We start from the raw sequence: 18,190 nt of genomic DNA on the forward strand, positions 1-18,190 counted from the left end.
CTAGCTCTAAACAGCCTCATTTGTGTATGTCAAAGCTACCTGTATTCAATCAAGAGTCATTAACAGAGAATCTTTTCCACAGATTTATTGCACATTCATTACAAAAATCATTGTTTCAAGTTTCCATTCTAGGGAATAGTCAGGAACGCGCAGCGGCCTCTACAATATACAGGGTCTTACAAATAAACGCAGCCTAGCAAAACTGAAGAGATTTGATGTAGAATTGCACGCCAAAAGCTTGTCTGTTCTTCCCCAAAAAGCTTAAAAAAAGTCTCCCCAAAATAGGCTTTGGAGCAACCATAAAAACAGGAGTTGAATATGTCATTACAGCAGTGATTAGTACCATCTTCTCTTGGGTATCTATTTGTTTTGCAAGCCTCAAAACAAGACAGGTTTAGCAACACTGAGCTATGTAAGTACAGAGTAATTTCTTGGCCTACCAGGAATTCAGAGATTTCCAGGGCAGAAAGGGTTATTATGGTCACTTTGTCAGACCTCCTGTAAGGCAGGCCAGAGACTTTCAGTTGCTATGTCTTGCAATGACCACAACTCGTGTCCACCAGAAACAGGTGACTCAGCCCGCAACCACTGCCAATGCAGCGGGCAGGAGGTGGCCACATGAGCCCTGCCGACATTGGCAAGGCCATACCAGAGAACAGCAGCTAAAGCGTACAGCTCCTCTGCCAGGGAATAAAGTGGCGAGAAAGCACCATTCTTTGCTTAAAAATGTGTGCCTTGATACAGGGTCCAACTGCCACCACCCACTGGAACACATTTTACCTTTATCTGCCAAAAATAGAGCGCCACACTCTCGAGTAGGTATCTGAAAGAGTAAAACACACGAGTATCAGAGCAGAGGTATGAGGATGTCTGAACCACCCAAGAAAGCCTTTAATGCAGAAAGGCTGCTGGTGACCCCGACGATTCTGATAAAAGCAGATGTTCTGTTGTGAACAGTCCCACTGCTCCCCACCAACAGCTTTCACCTCAAGTGTTTAAACCATACCTGTATCCTGGCGCCAGGATTAGCCATTCACTTCAGATGATACAAGAACCCAATCCAAAATATTTTTCAACTGGTGAACTGCCCTGGGAGACCCCAGGGTTTCACAACCCCTTCACAGGACTGCTGCAAGGACAGATTTTCTGAGCTAAACGCAAGGTGCTCGGAAACCCTTGGAGTGGGACTCTACGGGTACCAAACAGCTCCATCACTACATTGCCAGCCTGGTGAACCTGTTGGAGAATGCAGGTCTGATGGCTAAGTATGGAGCAGCCTGCTCAGCAGAATACGACTCAGTCGTCATTGCTAGATACGGTACAGGACAGCTAAGGCAGCGACAGAAATATCTGAAAAAAAACCCCAAATAAACAATAATTGGCTACTAGGTTAAAAACAATATGGGAAATGAGTTTGCATGTTTCTGTTTAATAAAAGCTTCACCTGTCAGCAATAACCCAAGCACTTCCTCCCTTAGGAATCCCAACCTTGTCACTTAATACAGCAAAGGAAAAGGCATGAACAACCTCAATTTTTCAAAATGAGCTGTCACTGTGAATTACCTTTATATAAATCCTTTACAGGGAGGCCACCACTTCCACTACAGGGTCTACTGATCAGACCAGTACAGCACCCAAGCTGGAAGTTCACATCAACCTCATCTTTCTGTATAAGCCCACCAGACAGGGGGAAGTGCAGGACACCTGTGAGACTGTAAGGGCCAAACCTGGAACAGAACTGGAAGCTGTATTTGACAGTAAAAGGGGAGTCTCCTAATGACACTAAAGGGCATTAACAAGTCCAGCATGGTACCCCAAGGCAGACTAACATGAAGCGTATTTAGTTTATCTGGAAACCTAAGTATAGCACTGATCTTGGAGAACTGTGTTGAGCTGTTGATCTGAGAGCTATTTCTTTCCATTGAAAGGTCTCTCAGATGAGGCAAAACCAGTTCTCATCTCTGCCCTGTCTACAGGAACTCAGGCTCATTGCTGAACTAGATCACGCGAAAGGACAACAGTTAAAAATGTCCTTGTCTCTGACAGTGAGTTATGTGCTGCAAGATACATTTTTCCTGGTACCTCTTGGCGTTTTTCTTCCTGTTCCTTTCCACTCTGCACATTTACTGGCACACAGCAAAATTCATCCTCCGTGAAGGACAGAAGCTCATGCCTAAACCTCTGGTATTGGCCATCTGAACCCCACAGGCTGCCCTGATTTGCAGCAGTGATCTACGTATCCCTGCAGAGCTTGCAGCAGCAGCAACTGCCAAAGGATGGGACACCCCCAGGTACACCTCACCCAGCAGCTAACTGGGGACTTTGCCAGGGCTGCCCAAAGGCCCTTGGGCTTAGAAGGAGTCACCCTCAAACCCTTTTAGGGTGAGCAAGAAGGATGACCTTTTCCAATTCCCTTCTGTTCCCTCTTGATTTAAAATAGCAGAACACATTGTTGCCACTGGAGGGCATCACACAAAGCCCTTTCACAAGGCTGCACCGGTTATGAAGACAGGTTTACACAAACATTCTATGGTTAAACAGGCAAGTTACGGTTTCCAAACTGGTTACCATAATCCTTCAGCACATGCAGCGTCCCTCCTCACCCAGTCCTGGAGCCAGGAACAGAGGGACCCACGGGCCTGTGAGCAAAAACACACAGGTGAGACAATGTCAAAAGTGCAAATACAACAACAGGCAACACAACAGCCCTGAAATATGGTTTATTGTGTTCGATTCAAACCAAACACACCCACCATTTTCTACAGAAACACCTGACTTTCAACTTGCTCCCTCTAATTGCTATTAAAACCTTGTAGGTAGATGAAGTAGGTCCTGACTTTCACTCACAGGCAGGCCTTGTTCTTCCACCATTTAATTTAGGAGGATAGTATCAGTGGAGTCAATATAATGTCACTGGCTCCACTTTCTTAGTCCTCCAGATGAATCTCTGCAAGAAACTCCTGGGAAGTCTCAGGAACTGACTGTGCTCTCAAAGAAGACTGCACAGCCTAACCACCCAGCCTGCCTTCCTGACCTGGAAGGCAATTCCCTATTCCTGCCCTCAGGCTCGGCTCTATCTCTGCAACTGCCCACTTCTGCGTTCCAACAGTCACCAATATGATTCATCAGCAATGCAAAGCAAAGCAGCCCGGGACCATGCAAAGGTGAGGCTCCGCTTCCCATTCACCTCAGCACCTGGATTCCACTGACTCACTGCAGAGTCCTGGGACAGCCCAAGACACAACGCTGACTTTTTGTTAAATTTTCTCTCCATTGCTTTTATGCCAGTGTGCTCAATCGCCAGTATATATTGGCCCTCAGCCGTCCTGGCCCCAGCTTACTTAAACCTTTTCCAAGCAGGCTTACGTTTTAAGCTTTACTTGTTCTGATGCAAGCAATACCGAGGCCATAAACTGCTTCACAAAAAGGGGCTGCCCTCTCTGCCAAAAGGGTGCTTATCCCACACCTGGAGCCAAATAAAAGCGTTTCTCTGCAGACACAAAGCTGTGGCTTAAACACAGCGCCAGAAGGGCTGCAGCAGCGAAGAGCGGGGTCTCAAGCTAATTCATAAAACCAAACCCACCGGCAGCCCCTCCTCACGCAGGGCCGGTCACGCTGCCGCAGGCGCTGCCCAAGCCAAGCCCTGCCTGCAGGCAGCAGGGCCCAACGGGCACCGCCAGGAGCAAGGGGCCGGGCAGCGCTTACCTGCCGCCCCGGGGAAAGGGCTGCGGGAGGAGCGTCTCTTCACCAGCCCCGGCACGGCAACGGCCGCGGGCGCGTCCAGGCGAGACGCACATCACGGCGGCAGGTCCTGCAAGGCGGTACACGAGTAACGAAGACGGCCGCAGGCAGGAGGCGGAGAGCGCGGCGCACGCCGGGAGAGCGGCGGGCGGCTCCTGCTCTGGGAGCGGGAAGGGCGGGCCTCGGAGGGCGCCCACCGCACAGGGGACCCGCTCTGGCGGGAAGGAGACGAGGCGAGGCCCGGCCCGGCTCCACGGGGCGGCTTGGCCCCCACGCCGCCGGGTCGCTCCGCGGGGCCTTTACGTGACCGGGCAGCGGAGCGAGGGTGAAAACCGCCATCCCTCACAGGAGGCCGTTCCCGAGCGCCGCCGCGGCCCCGGGGCGAGCTCCGCCGGCCGCCGCTCTCCCGCCCTCGGGCGGCTTAATCCGCCGCGGGCGGGGCGGAGGAGACGCTGCGCCGGAGCGGGGGCGCGGGCAGCCCCCCGCCGCCACGAGGGCTCCCCTCCCGCCTCACCTCATGCGGCCACCATTTCCTGCGGGCGGAGGCCCCGTGCCGTGCCGTGCCGTGCCGAGCCGAGCCGAGCCGAGCCGAGCCCCCGCCCCGCCGCCAGGAGAGGCCGCCCAGCGCCGCTTCCTGCCCGGGCGCGGCGGGGGGCGGGCGGGCATTTGCCGCCGGGCGGGGGCCGGCTCCTTCTTTGCTTGAATAAACAAGACCTTACAGCCGGGCGCCGGGCGGGCGCTGCCTTCCCTTCGCCGGCGTGGCCGTGGCGCAGAGCGTGCCGAGACGACTCGTGTTTCACTCCGGGTGGGAGCTCCGTCCGCCAGCCGCTGGCCACGCGTGGCGCGGGGGAGCGCGGTGGCGGCGGCCGCCGTCAGCCCTCCTGCCGCCTGTCCCGGGGGAAACGGTGGCTGCGGAGCCGCCCGGGGACCGGCGGGAGCCGCCGGAACTGCGGCGGAGGCGGCGGCTGGTTCGGGACGGCGCAGAACGCAGCGTTTTGCCGAGGAGTAACTGACCAAGCCCGAGGGCACCACGTAGTGCGTCCTGCCTGACCGTCGGCCGGGCCACGGAACGGCTTTTTCCAGCGATGGCTCTGTTTATAGCTCATCTGTTGCCTCTAGCAGCCCTCTCCCAAACGCCACCATCTTGTGCAACACCTGCTTATCTTGTCCATCTCCTTCCCTTCCGATAACAAGTGCTTGATCCTGCAGATCTAAGCATATGAATAACATCCTGCTACTGGGTCGGGCGAGCGATTTCCTTTCCCCCTGCGCCCCGCTCCGGGCATAGCTCCGGCACAGCTGAGGGAGAGCCACCAGCTCCCAGCAGCCGCAGCAGCCCCCGGGTTTCCAACAGCCAGGCTGTGGCCATGACAGAACTGTCGAGATACCTTGACCCCTGGGGCAGGTGGTCCACAGCTCGCAAATCCGCCTGTGTGGACCCTCACCATCCAGGCTGGGCTGGGCCAAAAGTAGCATGCAGAGGCCCTCTATCTGGAGGTATTTTGCAGCCAGTCGGATACACTCAAGTTTTCCCTCAATCTCTAAATAAAATTCCTTATGTTGCATCTACAGTGTTGGGAAGTATGTGGTCTGGAAATTCCTGGGGCTGCCCCAACACCTCCTGCCCTGTCCTACTCCCATGCTGACCTGAAAGCTGCAGCTAGGCTGCTGGAGTAAACCTATTTGTTGTGCCTGTGCAGTTAGCTATATTTCACAGCCTGTGTAATAAAACGCTGGATGAACCCTGAATAGCCTCGCCATTTATAATCTGAGTTTGTAAACATTTCTTCTAGCAAGACTCAGTAGCAGCCCTGCTTGCCTTCACTCCTTTGGTGTGGCTTTTCCTGCCTCCAGGAAAGCACCTGGTGCATTTAGTATGGGCCTAGGCTTTGGGAGAGCTTCAGTATCCTCAGACTAAATCGTTTCATGTCTTACAGGTTGGCCCACCACCAGTCAGGCTAGCCAGCCCAACCTGAAGCCTTTATTTGCGTGTTTGCCACCTTCTGCCATAGTGCATGGTTAGGAAGGCTCAGCTATTCATGAAGCTGCAACTTGTCTGCAGCTTGGCCTCCTCTGGACCAGCTGCACTCCTGGGTTTCACTGCACTCCTGATTCCTCAGGGCCTCCCAGGACAGCCAAAGGCAGGAAAAACAGCCATAGGAGGGAAAGCTGGGGAGCGGATGGTTGCTAAGGCTCAGCACAGAGGCAGCTGTCACAGGTAGGGACAAGCTGCTGGGCTTCATTCATAACTTTTTATTCTTGCACAAGGCAAAGAAATAGCCAGAGGTAAAGAGCAGTAGCCCTCAACCACCTCTGCAGTCTCTGTATTCTGGAGGTAACAAAGCTCTGCTTGGCCTCAGCAAAAGAAAAGCAAATTGCTCATCAGACTCCTCTTCCAAGCAAAGTAAACACTTTGCCTCCTGCCCTTGAAATGGCTTATCAAAGAGCAATATCTCATCAAAGCCTCTTTCAAACCAGAGCTAACTACTGTTTGTGCTATTATTAACTGGAGTCAATTTGGGAAGGGGAGGTAAGGGGCTTTGATTCCTCTGACATAAAAGCTTTAAAGAAGAGAAAGAAGTCATAGTATCAACCTGCAATGCCATGGCATACAGATGAAAGCCTAGCTGTCATTTTTGCCTGCAGAGCCTCACCGTGACTTCAGTGGCCTGACTTTGGGGTAGCTCAAGCCTGATTTATGAACTGCAGTTTGCCCCCTTGGGTCCCACAGAGCACGACTTTTCCTCCTCTCCAACACCCCACAAAGGCAGGGAGAAAAAGTCACACTGCTTCCCATGCATGGAAGCACGTGGTCTACAGTGATGATTTATTAAGCCCCAAATTTCTGCGCATACCCAAAGAGATCACTTGTATTGACAAACAGGAAAGGACACTTAAGAAGCAGTCCAACTTCCTCACAGCCCGTCAGACGTAAAAAAAAACCTTTGTTCCTGGTGGAGAACTTAAAATTTGGCATCATCATTGTTACAACCTATTCTCTTGCTTTGCATTCCTCTGTCTCTGCATTAACCCCAGAGTTAGTATCTGGCTCTTGGAAGAGTTAAATAAGCTGAAAAGTCGAAGGACAGACAGACAAAAATACAGATGCATATACAAAGATCTGTTTAAATTAGAAATTTATATTACTTTTTTCTTTTGCTGCACATGGAAAAGCAACCATTGGCTTTTAGGCTGTGTGGTTGCCCTCTTGGTCCCTCAGTGGCTTTCTGCATATTGCTAGTGTATCTTGGCTGTCGCTGGGTCAGCTCAGTTGTGAAGCTATGAAGAGCAGGCCTGTGCAGGGGTGGCTCTCTGTGCTTACAGCACTGGTATCAAACTGAAGAAAATCTAAGCTCAGGGAGCAGCTTATCAGAAGAGGCGGAAACAGGTCTGAACTTTGCTCAGCCACGGCACCGTGGCATTTCAGGTACAGACTATAATAATGTGACCATGTATTTGCAACCAGTCTCAGGGCAGACTTCCTTCAGAAAGCCAAAATTATCTAAAAGGTGGATCCGTGGGTAAAAAATAACACCTAATAGGCAGATTACGAACCGAACTAAGCCAATGAAAGCGAAGTATAACTTCACCAAAATCAGTGCGTTGGGAAGGTTTTTTACTTGAAAGTCCTGAGGTGGGGCTACTGGTGGGCAGATGTTTCTCTGTGAGATGCTAAGTAGGAAAAAAACCCCAAAAGTCCCTTTTTTCAGACCACCTTCTAGAAACACTGTTGACTCTTGTTACAACAAAAGCAACACAAATACCACTTTGCTAATACATAGGGAGCCAGACTTAAACATGTCACTGATATTTACTTAACAAATATTGTTAGGTATGTACTCTGATGTGGTTCAAAGAACACTTGTTTATTTAAAACAGCTTATTTTAAAACAAGGCTTTTTGTTTTCTTTCTTTTTTTGTTCCTGGCATGAGACAGCAGCTAAAACTTTCTGCTTTCTGACCTTGGCTTGTCAGAGATTTGTCCTAACAGGGGACGGCATATTTGCACTGAGTCTGCCAGCTTGGATTTTCAAGAGCTGGGAGAAGCTGCTCACTTGTAGGGCTTGGTTGTATGGTGAGGAGAATTTCATCTTGCTCTCACGATGTCCTGAAAACTGTCTATTCATGCAATTTCTCCCTAACTATCTCCAAAAGCTGTGTCTCATGTTATGCATGCCATTCCCAGCCCAGTCTCAGTGGGGTGGCTGGGCACCTTGCCTGTTTCTTAGCACTTACATTCATGCTATATCATTGCAGTCTTTCTTACTTACGGTAAACAGCATCTGAAATATCTGGCACCAGCCACCGCTGGGGACAGGCGCTGGGACTCCATGTGCACACACCGATGGCATTCGGCACTCCCGCAGGTCTCACTGAGGTCAGGACAAAGTGGGGAGGGAGGACAGATTTCTGGCTTCTCGGGAGCTCTGACCAGTATCTCTGTAAAGTGGCAGTGACAAACCATTATGAAAGCACCTGCTTTTTAAATTTTTCTTCCCACTTTTTTTGAAAGTCACCATGGTTCAACCCGGAGCCCTCAGCAGCAGCCTGGCAGCCTCCAGGACTAGGCCAGGGTTTGCCACAGGGTGGATGCTGACAAGCCACTGTGCTTTCCTGCAACTTGTTTTACTCACCTGCGAAACGGCTCTGTGGGTCTTCTTGTAAAGCACTTAGGGATCTGTAAACGAAAAATTTCATTTTCTGTAAAGAAAAATATTACACGCAAAGTAACATCTTTGGGTTTTTTTAGGCAAAAAGGGACAGTTCTTGCTGGAGGTGCAAAGCAATATTCCTCACACATCCACACTGCAAATACCAAGGGAATCTCACCAAACATATTCCATTTCATCTTTAGGCTGAAGACAAAGCCATACCTCCTCCCAAGGAAATAGGGAGCTGCAGGATCACTAGGATGACGTCATTCTACTTGGTTATAAAACATGCTGCACACTGAACTTGGCACTCAGCATGCTCAGGTTGAGCTAAGAGCTAATGTAATGAACTGTGGGGAAGGATTTACATCAAATACCACTTTGGAATATTAAAGACAGACAGGACCAACTTCTCACTTGAATAATTACACACTGGCTAAATTCCTCCTTTCATTTCAAAACCAGGCAATCACCTTTTTCACTTCTTCTCTAAAACTGTGTGCGTTGCTATGCTATTTCACTACCTCAAGAGAAACATGTGTGATTAAATGATGAAGTAACTTCTGTTAATTACCATGGGCTGAATGAATCAAGATTAGTTTTAGCTCTAGCAATGACTCTTGCCACTCGAGGGGGGGAGCAAGGAAACCAAGAAAAGAGAGATTCAAATTTCAACAAGTGTCCACAGTTGCTTGTATTTGCTAACATAACCTCAAAGGCAGAGGTGCCTGTGAACACTCCTGACCTTCAATTTGCATGTGGGAGTACAATACAAAAGACCTTGCATACATATTCACACTGCACACAGTAGCAATGCAGTGCTCACAAGCTGTTTTAGTTAACTATGTTTGTATTCTCCTCCTGCGTGTGGATACCAGTGTAAGCCTTTCAGCCACTACAGGGTATTTTTCCAGGCTAACTTTAACGTGAATCAGAAAAAGAAGATTTTCTTGTGGTAAAAGTTGTTGTAAGCAGCAAGAGTCAGTTTGAAAGGAAGGATTTAGTCCCAGCATTATGGCTGTGTGTTTGAGGGAGATCCACAGCCAGTGGAAGTTATGGGAAGGACTCCTAGCAAATGGAATCAGAAGAAAAACAGAAGACAGAGAAGCTGAGATGGAAAAAGTGGAACATCAGAAGACCAGACTGTTTCCTGGCCTGAGAAAGACTTACTGTTAAACCACAGGCAGGGCTTGAAGGTCCAGGACTTCAAAGGTGTTTAGAAGCGTCAAACCCATTTTGCTTGGTGGCTCTGGGTCCTCTGGCCTCTTCTAACTCAGTTGCCTTTCTTGTTAAAGAGGATGCTAACACATAGCTTTGCAGGGTTTGCAAAGCTAAGTTCACTGAAGTTTATATGGGAAGTGTGGGAGGAGATTCTTAAAGATGTTAAACAAGGGAAAAAGAAAACATGAGACAGTTTGCCTTAGTAACATTCAAAGCAGGCACTGAGAGAAAGCATTCAGTGGTGTTACAACACAGAAGTCCTTTGCCCACAGAGCCATAGCTTCAGCAGAACAAAAAATAGCTGAAGCACCTGGACATCCCCTTTGTTCTGAACCAGCAATACAGGCTGCACAGCAACATGGTAGTAATTTAAAAGCTCATTTTCTGCATCCAAACATCGTGTCAGGATGAAATGCAATCCATCCTGCTATCATTTAACGAGCACCCCTGGGACCACTGTACCTTGGAGGCATGATGTCACATGTCAGCAGAGAGATTATTTGTTTTGAAGCTTGTGAATAGCTCTGAGACTTCATTTCAAAGTGCTCCATGCAGCGTTGTGACTCAAACCCTTCTGGTCTCACAGAAGGGTGCAACTGACTACAGTTTCCCTGTGCTGTTTTTGAGCATCATGTAAGGGATTAGTAGATATTTAATTTTATTACCCTTTCATATCTTTATGTAGGAACGGCTCTGTCATTGCTTCAATTCCTTCATGTTCATGACACATCTTCTTAAGTGTTGTATCAATGATGCCTCTACTGAGACAAGCAGAGACAGCCATAGCAAAAAGCACTGCAACAAAAACCAAGGCATTTGTTCCATTTCAGGTGATTTTTAATTTATATATAGCATTGGGAAAATCATAGTATGAAAGCCATCATCAGACCTGTGATAAGGTAGCTGCACACAACACCTGTCTGGTTTCTCCTTTTGCAAGAATAAGAAATTATTACTCAGAATTTTATACCAATCCCTTGAAGGGACCAAGATATTCATCTAGGGCAATTTGCTGAGAAGCCAACATTTTTTTTACCAGATCATAATAGTTCAGACTCACCTGGAAGCAACTAAAATGATACCCAGGTTTAGCAACAGTATTACCCAATCGAAAATATGCAGCATGGAAAATAGAGCCAATCATTCTGAATGGGTCATTTAATACTGAATTGCTGAACCTTATTCAGTTTTAAAACACAAAGCTTTAAGATTAAAACCCTGGAGGTGCATAAAGGACCTCTCCTTCATCATGTCTATATTGGAATTTACTCTTGTATTAGCATTAAAGCAAGAACAAATGAAAAGTGCAGACACTGTACAAGACTGCCAGCCTGTCTGAAATTGGGAATAACTTCAATCATACTCTTTCAGTTTATTCCAGTGTTCTTCCTTCCATGGTGAAGGACCATCGGTAAAGCCATGGTTACTGTCCCAAGCAGAGTTCCATCACCGAGTGATAGTTCAAAAAGCATGGGAAGAGATACTAAACTGGAAAGGGTTCAGAGCACAGGGCATGTGATGTTGCTATGTAATATTGGAGGAGAAAGGAAGGGGATCTGGACTGGCTGAAGAATCTGCAATGGGATCCAAAGACATCTGGATCCTGGAGCGATGAATATCACATTAGAGCTATTACTGCTCCACAGCAAGGCCCTTTCTGCTGCATGGGCAGCAGCCTGGAATCGCCCCCACTGAACCTGCACAGCCTCACACTGCACAGAAGGTCTAAGAGGTGTAGCTTGTAGATAGAAGCTCAGTGGGAAGAGATCTTAGATGAGGATGAAGCATGGTGGTTCCAGACTTTAATTATAATCTGACCCTGGCAACAGCGAAATTTAAATGGACAACAGAATGAACAGAGCTGCATTCAGTGGCTGCAAATCAGTGTTTTATGTTAAGTGAATTATTGTACACCAATATGGACATAAATCTGGCTGATACAGAGGGCTGATTAGCACAGCTCTACACTCCAAGTAATAGCATTAAAGATGCAATGTGAATTTCAGGGAATTAATCATATTGATCACATCTTTTCAATGATGATGCATCAGGCATTTTTATAGCAGGTTAAATTAGCTGCTTTTACCATTCATTAATATAGCCCAGAATATTAACTATGCTTATGAAGAAATATTTTTATCCCCTTCCTGCAGACATTCTCTGGGCCCATATGCTGTTACTTTTTCTCTCCTATCCTCACTGCAGCAGATAAGTGGAGGAGATATTGACGGTGCAATGCAGCTTCCCTCTAATGTAGCCAGAATAGCTTTTCCTTGAACTAGGCACAGGAGCCTGCATGCAATAGAAGAGATTAATGCCAGGTGGCAAATTACAGCCGATCACAAAAGGTGCATATATAGGGAAACACAATGTAATATTGCCAGGAGAACAATGTATCTAGCAGCTAATTCTCCCTCTCCTTGCATGTTCCCTTTGAAAATAGGATACTTGTTTTTTTCAGCCTTCAATTAAAATGTATCTGCTCCTTCAATAATAATTGTAGAACCCCTGGAATATTGACAAGGACCCCAAGCCCTCCGTCCTATTATTGTCAGTGAGACAGTGGCATGGTCTGGGCACTCCTAGGCAGGATTCGAGCCCTGCTGGCTTAGGCAATATACACGCATCGATGAACTAAAGGAAATTACAAAAGGGAATTTCCTGCCCCGACAGCGTATAACCCAAATTCTGCATAGGAAGGGAGAGCACACAAGCTGGGTAAGGGCAGCACTGGCAGAAAGGCATGATGCAAACATGAATAGTAGTGAGCTACAAATGGTGGTGGCCCATGAGTCTCATTGGCTTGGAGATTAAGAAGAAACACAGAAACAGGTAACACCTAGAGCAGTCACCTGTTCCTTTCTTACCTTCTTTAAGGCTCCTAGTGCTGCAGTCCCTGAATTGCTCCATCATCCATCTCGCCCCTGCTTGTGCTTCTTCAGGAATAGTTCAAAATGCCTCTAAAGTCAATTGCCTCTGCACTGACAATAGTCAGCAATTCTTTCAGTGCTTCTGGAGTGCCTTTCTGCCTACCGGGAAGGCTGACAGGATACTCTTTCAGTCCTTCAGTGGAATACAGCGTGGCACTGCCTTTAGCTGTGAAGAGACTTGTCCAAGGGCACACAAGGGTTTGATGGGCTTGCCAAGGGCTGGCCACAAATACAGGGGCTTGACAGCCACGTACCACCTTTCATCACCCTTATGCCAGTCCAACCCCCTCAACTCTTCCCTTCCCCAGACAGCAAGTATCTTAGTTATTTTTAAAAGAATTTCATGTATCTGTTAGTCTGCAAACTACAAAGTAAATATAAGTTTCAAATGAAATGGCTAGGACTTTGACGCTTCTTAAAATATACATTTTATTATTTTCTGGTGTTTGCTATGAAGGTTTCATTCAAATTGTGAAGGTACACAGCCTTTACAAACTTCTTGAGTTAAAGGTTTTTGTTGGTGGTTTTATGTTCTGTTTCTTTCATGGCAGAGGAAAATACATAGGCTATAAAATGTTGAAATTCATTAGATGTTTAGTATTACCTCTTCATATATACTGTGGAATGCTTTGTAGAAATACTATATAAAATAAGGCAGACTTTGACAGGGAATTCAGTCATAAAATTTCATGGGAGAAAACAAAAAGTTCCAACATATTATTATTATTTTTGTTGCCAAGGGAAGATCAGATGGTCATCACTGGTTTGTGGGAGAACTACTGCAGTTCTGGTGCTCAGACAGTATACATTTCTTGTTTATTCTACTATTCTCAGGTGAGAGCTTTTCAATAAAACTTATTTTAATTAACATAAATCAGACAATATTTAAACATACACATCTATCCTTACAGTGCAATAAAAATGTATCATTGTATAGTATTTTGTATTTGCATTATGAAAATAAAAGGTCTGTACATCAATTAAATGTATATTAATGAGTATGAATCATGTAAATTTGTAATGCATCTAAAGTTGGCTTTGGCTTTTAAGTATTTATAAATTCATAGAAAATATTGAACATCTAACAAAATAAATAAAACGTATCATTTTAATCATAGATGCTAACGATCAACCTCAAAAATTCTTGTGTTATTTTTTACATTTGCTACTAAATTTCTTAGAGAACTCACTTTCAGTAGTGCTCAGAAGTGAATGATTGCACCTTCTGTGATGTGAAAAAATAGAGTACGTCTATTTTTCATAGATCAAAAATTCCTTCTTATAGAGTTGCATTTTAAATGTCTGATTGTTCTATGTAACTGTCTTAAGTGCTTATAAAAAGCATGTAGCTTTCTCATAAAAGCCGTGAGTCTCTATTAATAGATAATTCTTTTTCACTTGCAGGATTGAGGATTAAGCAAAATCTTCTAGTGAATGTCCTTTTTATGAGGATTCTTCAAGGTCTTCCAGCTTCACATACTGGTATGAAGATATCACAAAAATATGTTCACTAATAAACCCTCTTCAGGACAAGTACTGCAGCAATCCAGTGTAATTCCACTTGGTAGGCTTATTTCATCGGAGTCCACACATGGTAGTTTGTGGAAGTCAACTGCTGACCTCATGTTCTCTTGAATTTGAAAGTTCCCCAAGTGCATGGGCTAGCCTTACTGTAATACTGAAGAGACCAAAACAAATCTCAAATCACATGAATAAAAGTGAGCTTGAATAAATATGCATCTGGTTAGTAAATTACACACCGTGGTCTAATTGCTATTCTGGTGGTGGTCGAAGGCTCCGCAGCTTCCTTTCATCTAGTCCTTTCCAGTATTTAAAGTTATTATCCAGATGCTGCATCAAATTTGGCAGGTCTGCAAAAGCTAGGGAAGAAAGGGCAGAGCGTATTTAGTTTGCAGAATCGAAACAGTCACATGATTCTGCTGCTTAAATATCACTTGAAATGTCTTGGCAACTGTGTTAAGTAGGAAAGCTTAAATCTGTCATACTGATACTTGAAATGGTTTTGGCTGTATAGCTTTCATCATTCATGTATCACTCAGGCCACTGAGAACAGTTCTGTAAGCCTACTTAATACTGGTATTGCAAGTCCCAGCAAAGGGACTCAGTTTTCCAGGAGGGGCATAGCTAATTATGCTTGTAATTATTCTACTTCATCAAATCTCAGTCACATGTCATGATCTGGCATTCAGGAGAGTCACATTTCTGACCACTTTTACCACGGAGACAGCACTTGGAAGGAAACAGCTGCTCCCCCAAGCAGTTTCCAGAATGTAGAAATTTGTCTTGAAGAATAACTGATATTAACATGGACAAAATGACTGTGCCCAAAGTGCTATCAAGGAGAATATGTTCTGTTCTCCATTTACAGAGAAGCAAGTTTAAAACGAAGAAAGTTAAACATTGCCTGAATCTAATATATTAAAGAGAAGCCACGAGAATGGCTTGCAGCAGTATCAAAATACTTCTAAGGAATAATGAAGTTATTAAGCTTACTTGAACCGCAGAAACCTTCCCTTTTCTCCCCCTTTCTCTAGGAGCCATAAGAAAGCAATTTTGTATCACAGTAGTTTCAAATGTTCACAAAATAGTTATTGTCAGGAAATATAGCAAAGTTTTGCTTACCATCCCAGGCATCAAACATATCAGTAATGAAGTAATCAATGAATGATATTTGGGATTTGGGGATGCTGCAAGTATTTCTGTCAAAAACTGGCATCACAACAGGTAAACCTTGCCTCTTTTCTTCATCAGTCTGCAAAAAACACTCTTGTGATTATTCAGCTAAGACACATTCTGTTAATTGGCTTCTTTTAGCAGCAGATTGTTTGGCACTGACTAGAGCATGCAACTGCTAAATAAACAGAGGAACCTGAATAAATCTGAAGAAGCAGCAATTTAATCTTGAGCACCTAGTCATCTAGGTTTCAGCGAAACAGCAGACGAATATTGCCTTCCAGTGTTTCCCACAAAGTGATACATTTACCTTCTGCATCTACACACAAAGCTGACCCTAAGTAACTTCACATGTTACTGATTAAATTATGACTGCTTTGGAGCTAAAAGATGCTCAATCATTTTCAATCTCTGACGGAAGTGACAATCTGTACAACTCAGAGATGGCAAAATATCTTTTTTATCCTCTTTTTCCCCCCTTGAGGTACCAAGTCCCAATTGCAGCATTGAGTCTATCATCTGCAATAATGACTCTGCCCTCTCCTTTTCCCCATCTTCCTAAAACCATTCTGCAGCACAGTGTGCTAAGGTCTTACAGCATTTCTTGGAGTGAGTGCTGTTCCCATGCTAACACTAGGAGCTGATGATCCCATTATTGAAGCATAGCCAGAATGTGGGTACACAGAAGGCACCCTTCCTCTGCCTCTTGTGATGGGAACACATTTGCAGGCAAAACTCAAAAAGCCCAGCTCCATACTGAACAACATGAAAGCTTAAATTTTTCAAAAATTGCACTGTAGAAGTTGTCAACTTTCGTCTGTCTGAAGGCATCTAGTCTTGTATCGGCACGCGTAATATCCCATCATTTAAAATTAAAAAGTTGTTATTTTTCACATTATGTAATGCAGCCTTAGACATTCTGGGACACTGGCAGTATATGCACACTTCTCTTCCCTTTTCAAGAGATGCTCACCTGGAATTTCAGCAGCCCATTTTAGCTGCCTTACCTGTGCAAAGTACTCCTCAGAGATGCGTCCAGCCCACTCTATACACTGTTCTATGGGTCTGCATGGATTGGAAATGTCAGCACACTTTATCAACATACGTTTGATAAGGATACGGTTTTCAGGAGACGTGAGAACAGTTTTGATTGACTCTCCATCACCATTATTCTGTAACATTTAAGAATTAAAAACAATCCATTAGCAAGGTCTCTGTGCACTTACTCAAAAGCTTTGTGCCTTGGGAACGCTTTCAGCAGATCCTACAAGGATCAGTCCTGCTACTGGCTACCCTATTTGACGTCCAACCAAATTTATAGGGGGATTATGAATGTTAGCCACAGCTCTGAACTAGTACTGAACTCAGTTTCTGGATTCAGTCACTGTCTCTGTGACAGATCTCTTGGGCATTTTTGGGCAAGTCATCTAATCCCTCTGTGCCTTACCTGCCGCCTTAAAAGTGTGGAGAGGATCCATTCATCACTACACACATAGTGGTGAGCACTGTGTAGGCAGAAAAATGTAATTCTCTGCTGAAATCCAAGGATTAATGGACTTGCACATTAAGAGTGGAATAGCTGGTTCAAAAAAAAAGACTGACCCGACACACACGGTCATCCTCTGCATGCAAACCTCAATGGCGTGAGCATCAATCAATCTGAGAGCGCTGCTACTATTAGGAGAGTCAGATCCCACATTGCCTCCCAGGCATGCTCCTCATTCCCTTCCACTGGACCCATGTTAGCCCATCAGTCTCTGATCTGACTGGGAATTTTGCTTTCTGAGCTTATCAGTATTAAAGCAATATATTAGAAACATGCTTCCGAACAGCCTCGTCTTGCTTCTGCAAGTCTAGGAAAGTTTTCAGCCCACACACAGCTTATATTTGGTTCCCAGGCTGCACATATAAGCGCGTCAACAGTACTCTATATTTGGAGCCAGTATACAGCTAATATGAGTAAAGGCTCCAATGATCCAGATTAGAAGCTATTTTCTGTGGAGCTCTGATGAAGTAAGTTTCCAAAGGACACAGATTCAGGATTAAAATATCTTAAAAAATTACCTGTAAGTACAGTATTATTACTTAACTTTTTAGGGATGGGTAGGTACAGAAATTTACAACACCATCTACTCACAATAGAAACTCTTTGAAGCAAGGAGTATGCTAGACTTCTCTGGCACCTAACAAGGTCTTGCTCTATAGTCAGAGCAGTGTAGAAGTAACAGTAACAACTGATAATGATAATTATGATAATAATAATGTGCCACCAGTTCCTGCAGTATTTTGTACGAAGAGGGAGATACAAAGCAGCAGAAACATTCTGTTCTTTTATTAGGACATATTTTTCAGAAGAAAGGTCATGTGGGGGAAGAAAGTTCTTCCTAAAGGAAGAAAATGACAATAATAAAAAAATTATTATTTGGTAGCATACTGCCTCAGAAACACCAGCTCCACAGTTCTCACCAAAATGAGACTCCCAAACCAATTCTCTTCCCTCATTTTTAGATATGTGGAAGGGAAGATACAGAGCAAACAAAGTGAGGTGAATACATCTCCAAATGCATGGCAAAATTACGTAAGAGAAAGCCAGAATAAAGTGATGGAAGCTCCAGAAACTCAAGCATGGAAATTAAGCATTGAAAATTATTAGTGATCGTTCAGTTAAGGATAACAGAGAATATCCTAGTAGGTAAACCACCAGGAATCAAGAAAGGATGTTCGCTTCTGTGACCTGTTCAAACCAAGGGCACTGTATGCGGATGTCTTGGGAATAAAATGTGCTAACTGTGCTTAGTCCCAGCATCCTGCTCAGAGTGCAGAGGTGTCTCTGCATGTCAGATGTTGGCTTCCTGTCATAGGCTTAGGTGACATCATGAACGGAAATGGGAGGATAAAGGATGCTGGAGCTGGAAAAGATTTTTTTCAGTTTATGAAACAAAAGAAAAAAGG

The 18,190-nt window shown here is 45.2% G+C and overlaps 1 protein-coding gene, 1 long non-coding RNA gene and 1 other non-coding gene across 12 annotated transcripts in view; all 3 read right to left on the reverse strand.

Moving 5' to 3' along the window:
* Window positions 1-70: 70 nt before the first annotated feature.
* LOC128151034 (uncharacterized) lies at window positions 71-10,435 on the reverse strand. Of its 5 annotated transcripts, XR_008238262.1 has the most exons (6): window positions 9,564-10,435; window positions 8,376-8,419; window positions 8,013-8,181; window positions 3,706-3,811; window positions 2,569-2,639; window positions 71-1,350 (listed from the first exon to the last, which is right to left on the reverse strand). It is a non-coding gene; the product is annotated as an uncharacterized LOC128151034 (long non-coding RNA). The 5 variants fall into 5 exon arrangements; XR_008238263.1 differs by lacking the exons at window positions 8,013-8,181; window positions 8,376-8,419; window positions 9,564-10,435 and adding an exon at window positions 4,256-4,321; XR_008238264.1 differs by lacking the exons at window positions 3,706-3,811; window positions 8,013-8,181; window positions 8,376-8,419; window positions 9,564-10,435 and adding an exon at window positions 1,564-1,727 and having other exon boundaries at window positions 2,569-3,689.
* LOC128151573 (small Cajal body-specific RNA 15) lies at window positions 2,809-2,939 on the reverse strand. Its single transcript, XR_008238428.1, has one exon. It is a non-coding gene; the product is annotated as a small Cajal body-specific RNA 15 (non-coding RNA).
* A 2,513-nt stretch (window positions 10,436-12,948) lies between the features above and the next one.
* PDE8A (phosphodiesterase 8A) overlaps window positions 12,949-18,190 on the reverse strand; it is a 160,337-nt gene continuing 155,095 nt past the window's right edge. For 5 of the 6 annotated variants that reach the window (XM_052807819.1, XM_052807820.1, XM_052807816.1 and 2 more), the window contains 3 exons: window positions 16,246-16,410; window positions 15,188-15,317; window positions 12,949-14,424 (listed from right to left, as the gene is read on the reverse strand). In XM_052807819.1, the coding sequence (XP_052663779.1) occupies window positions 14,318-14,424; window positions 15,188-15,317; window positions 16,246-16,410 (402 nt within the window). In that variant the 3' untranslated portion in view covers window positions 12,949-14,317. The remainder of the gene's footprint in view (window positions 14,425-15,187; window positions 15,318-16,245; window positions 16,411-18,190) is intronic. The other variant, XM_052807817.1, reaches the window with a different exon arrangement.

This window comes from Harpia harpyja, chromosome 14 (genome assembly GCF_026419915.1).
Source record: "Harpia harpyja isolate bHarHar1 chromosome 14, bHarHar1 primary haplotype, whole genome shotgun sequence".
NCBI classification, from domain to species: Eukaryota; Metazoa; Chordata; class Aves; order Accipitriformes; family Accipitridae; genus Harpia; species Harpia harpyja.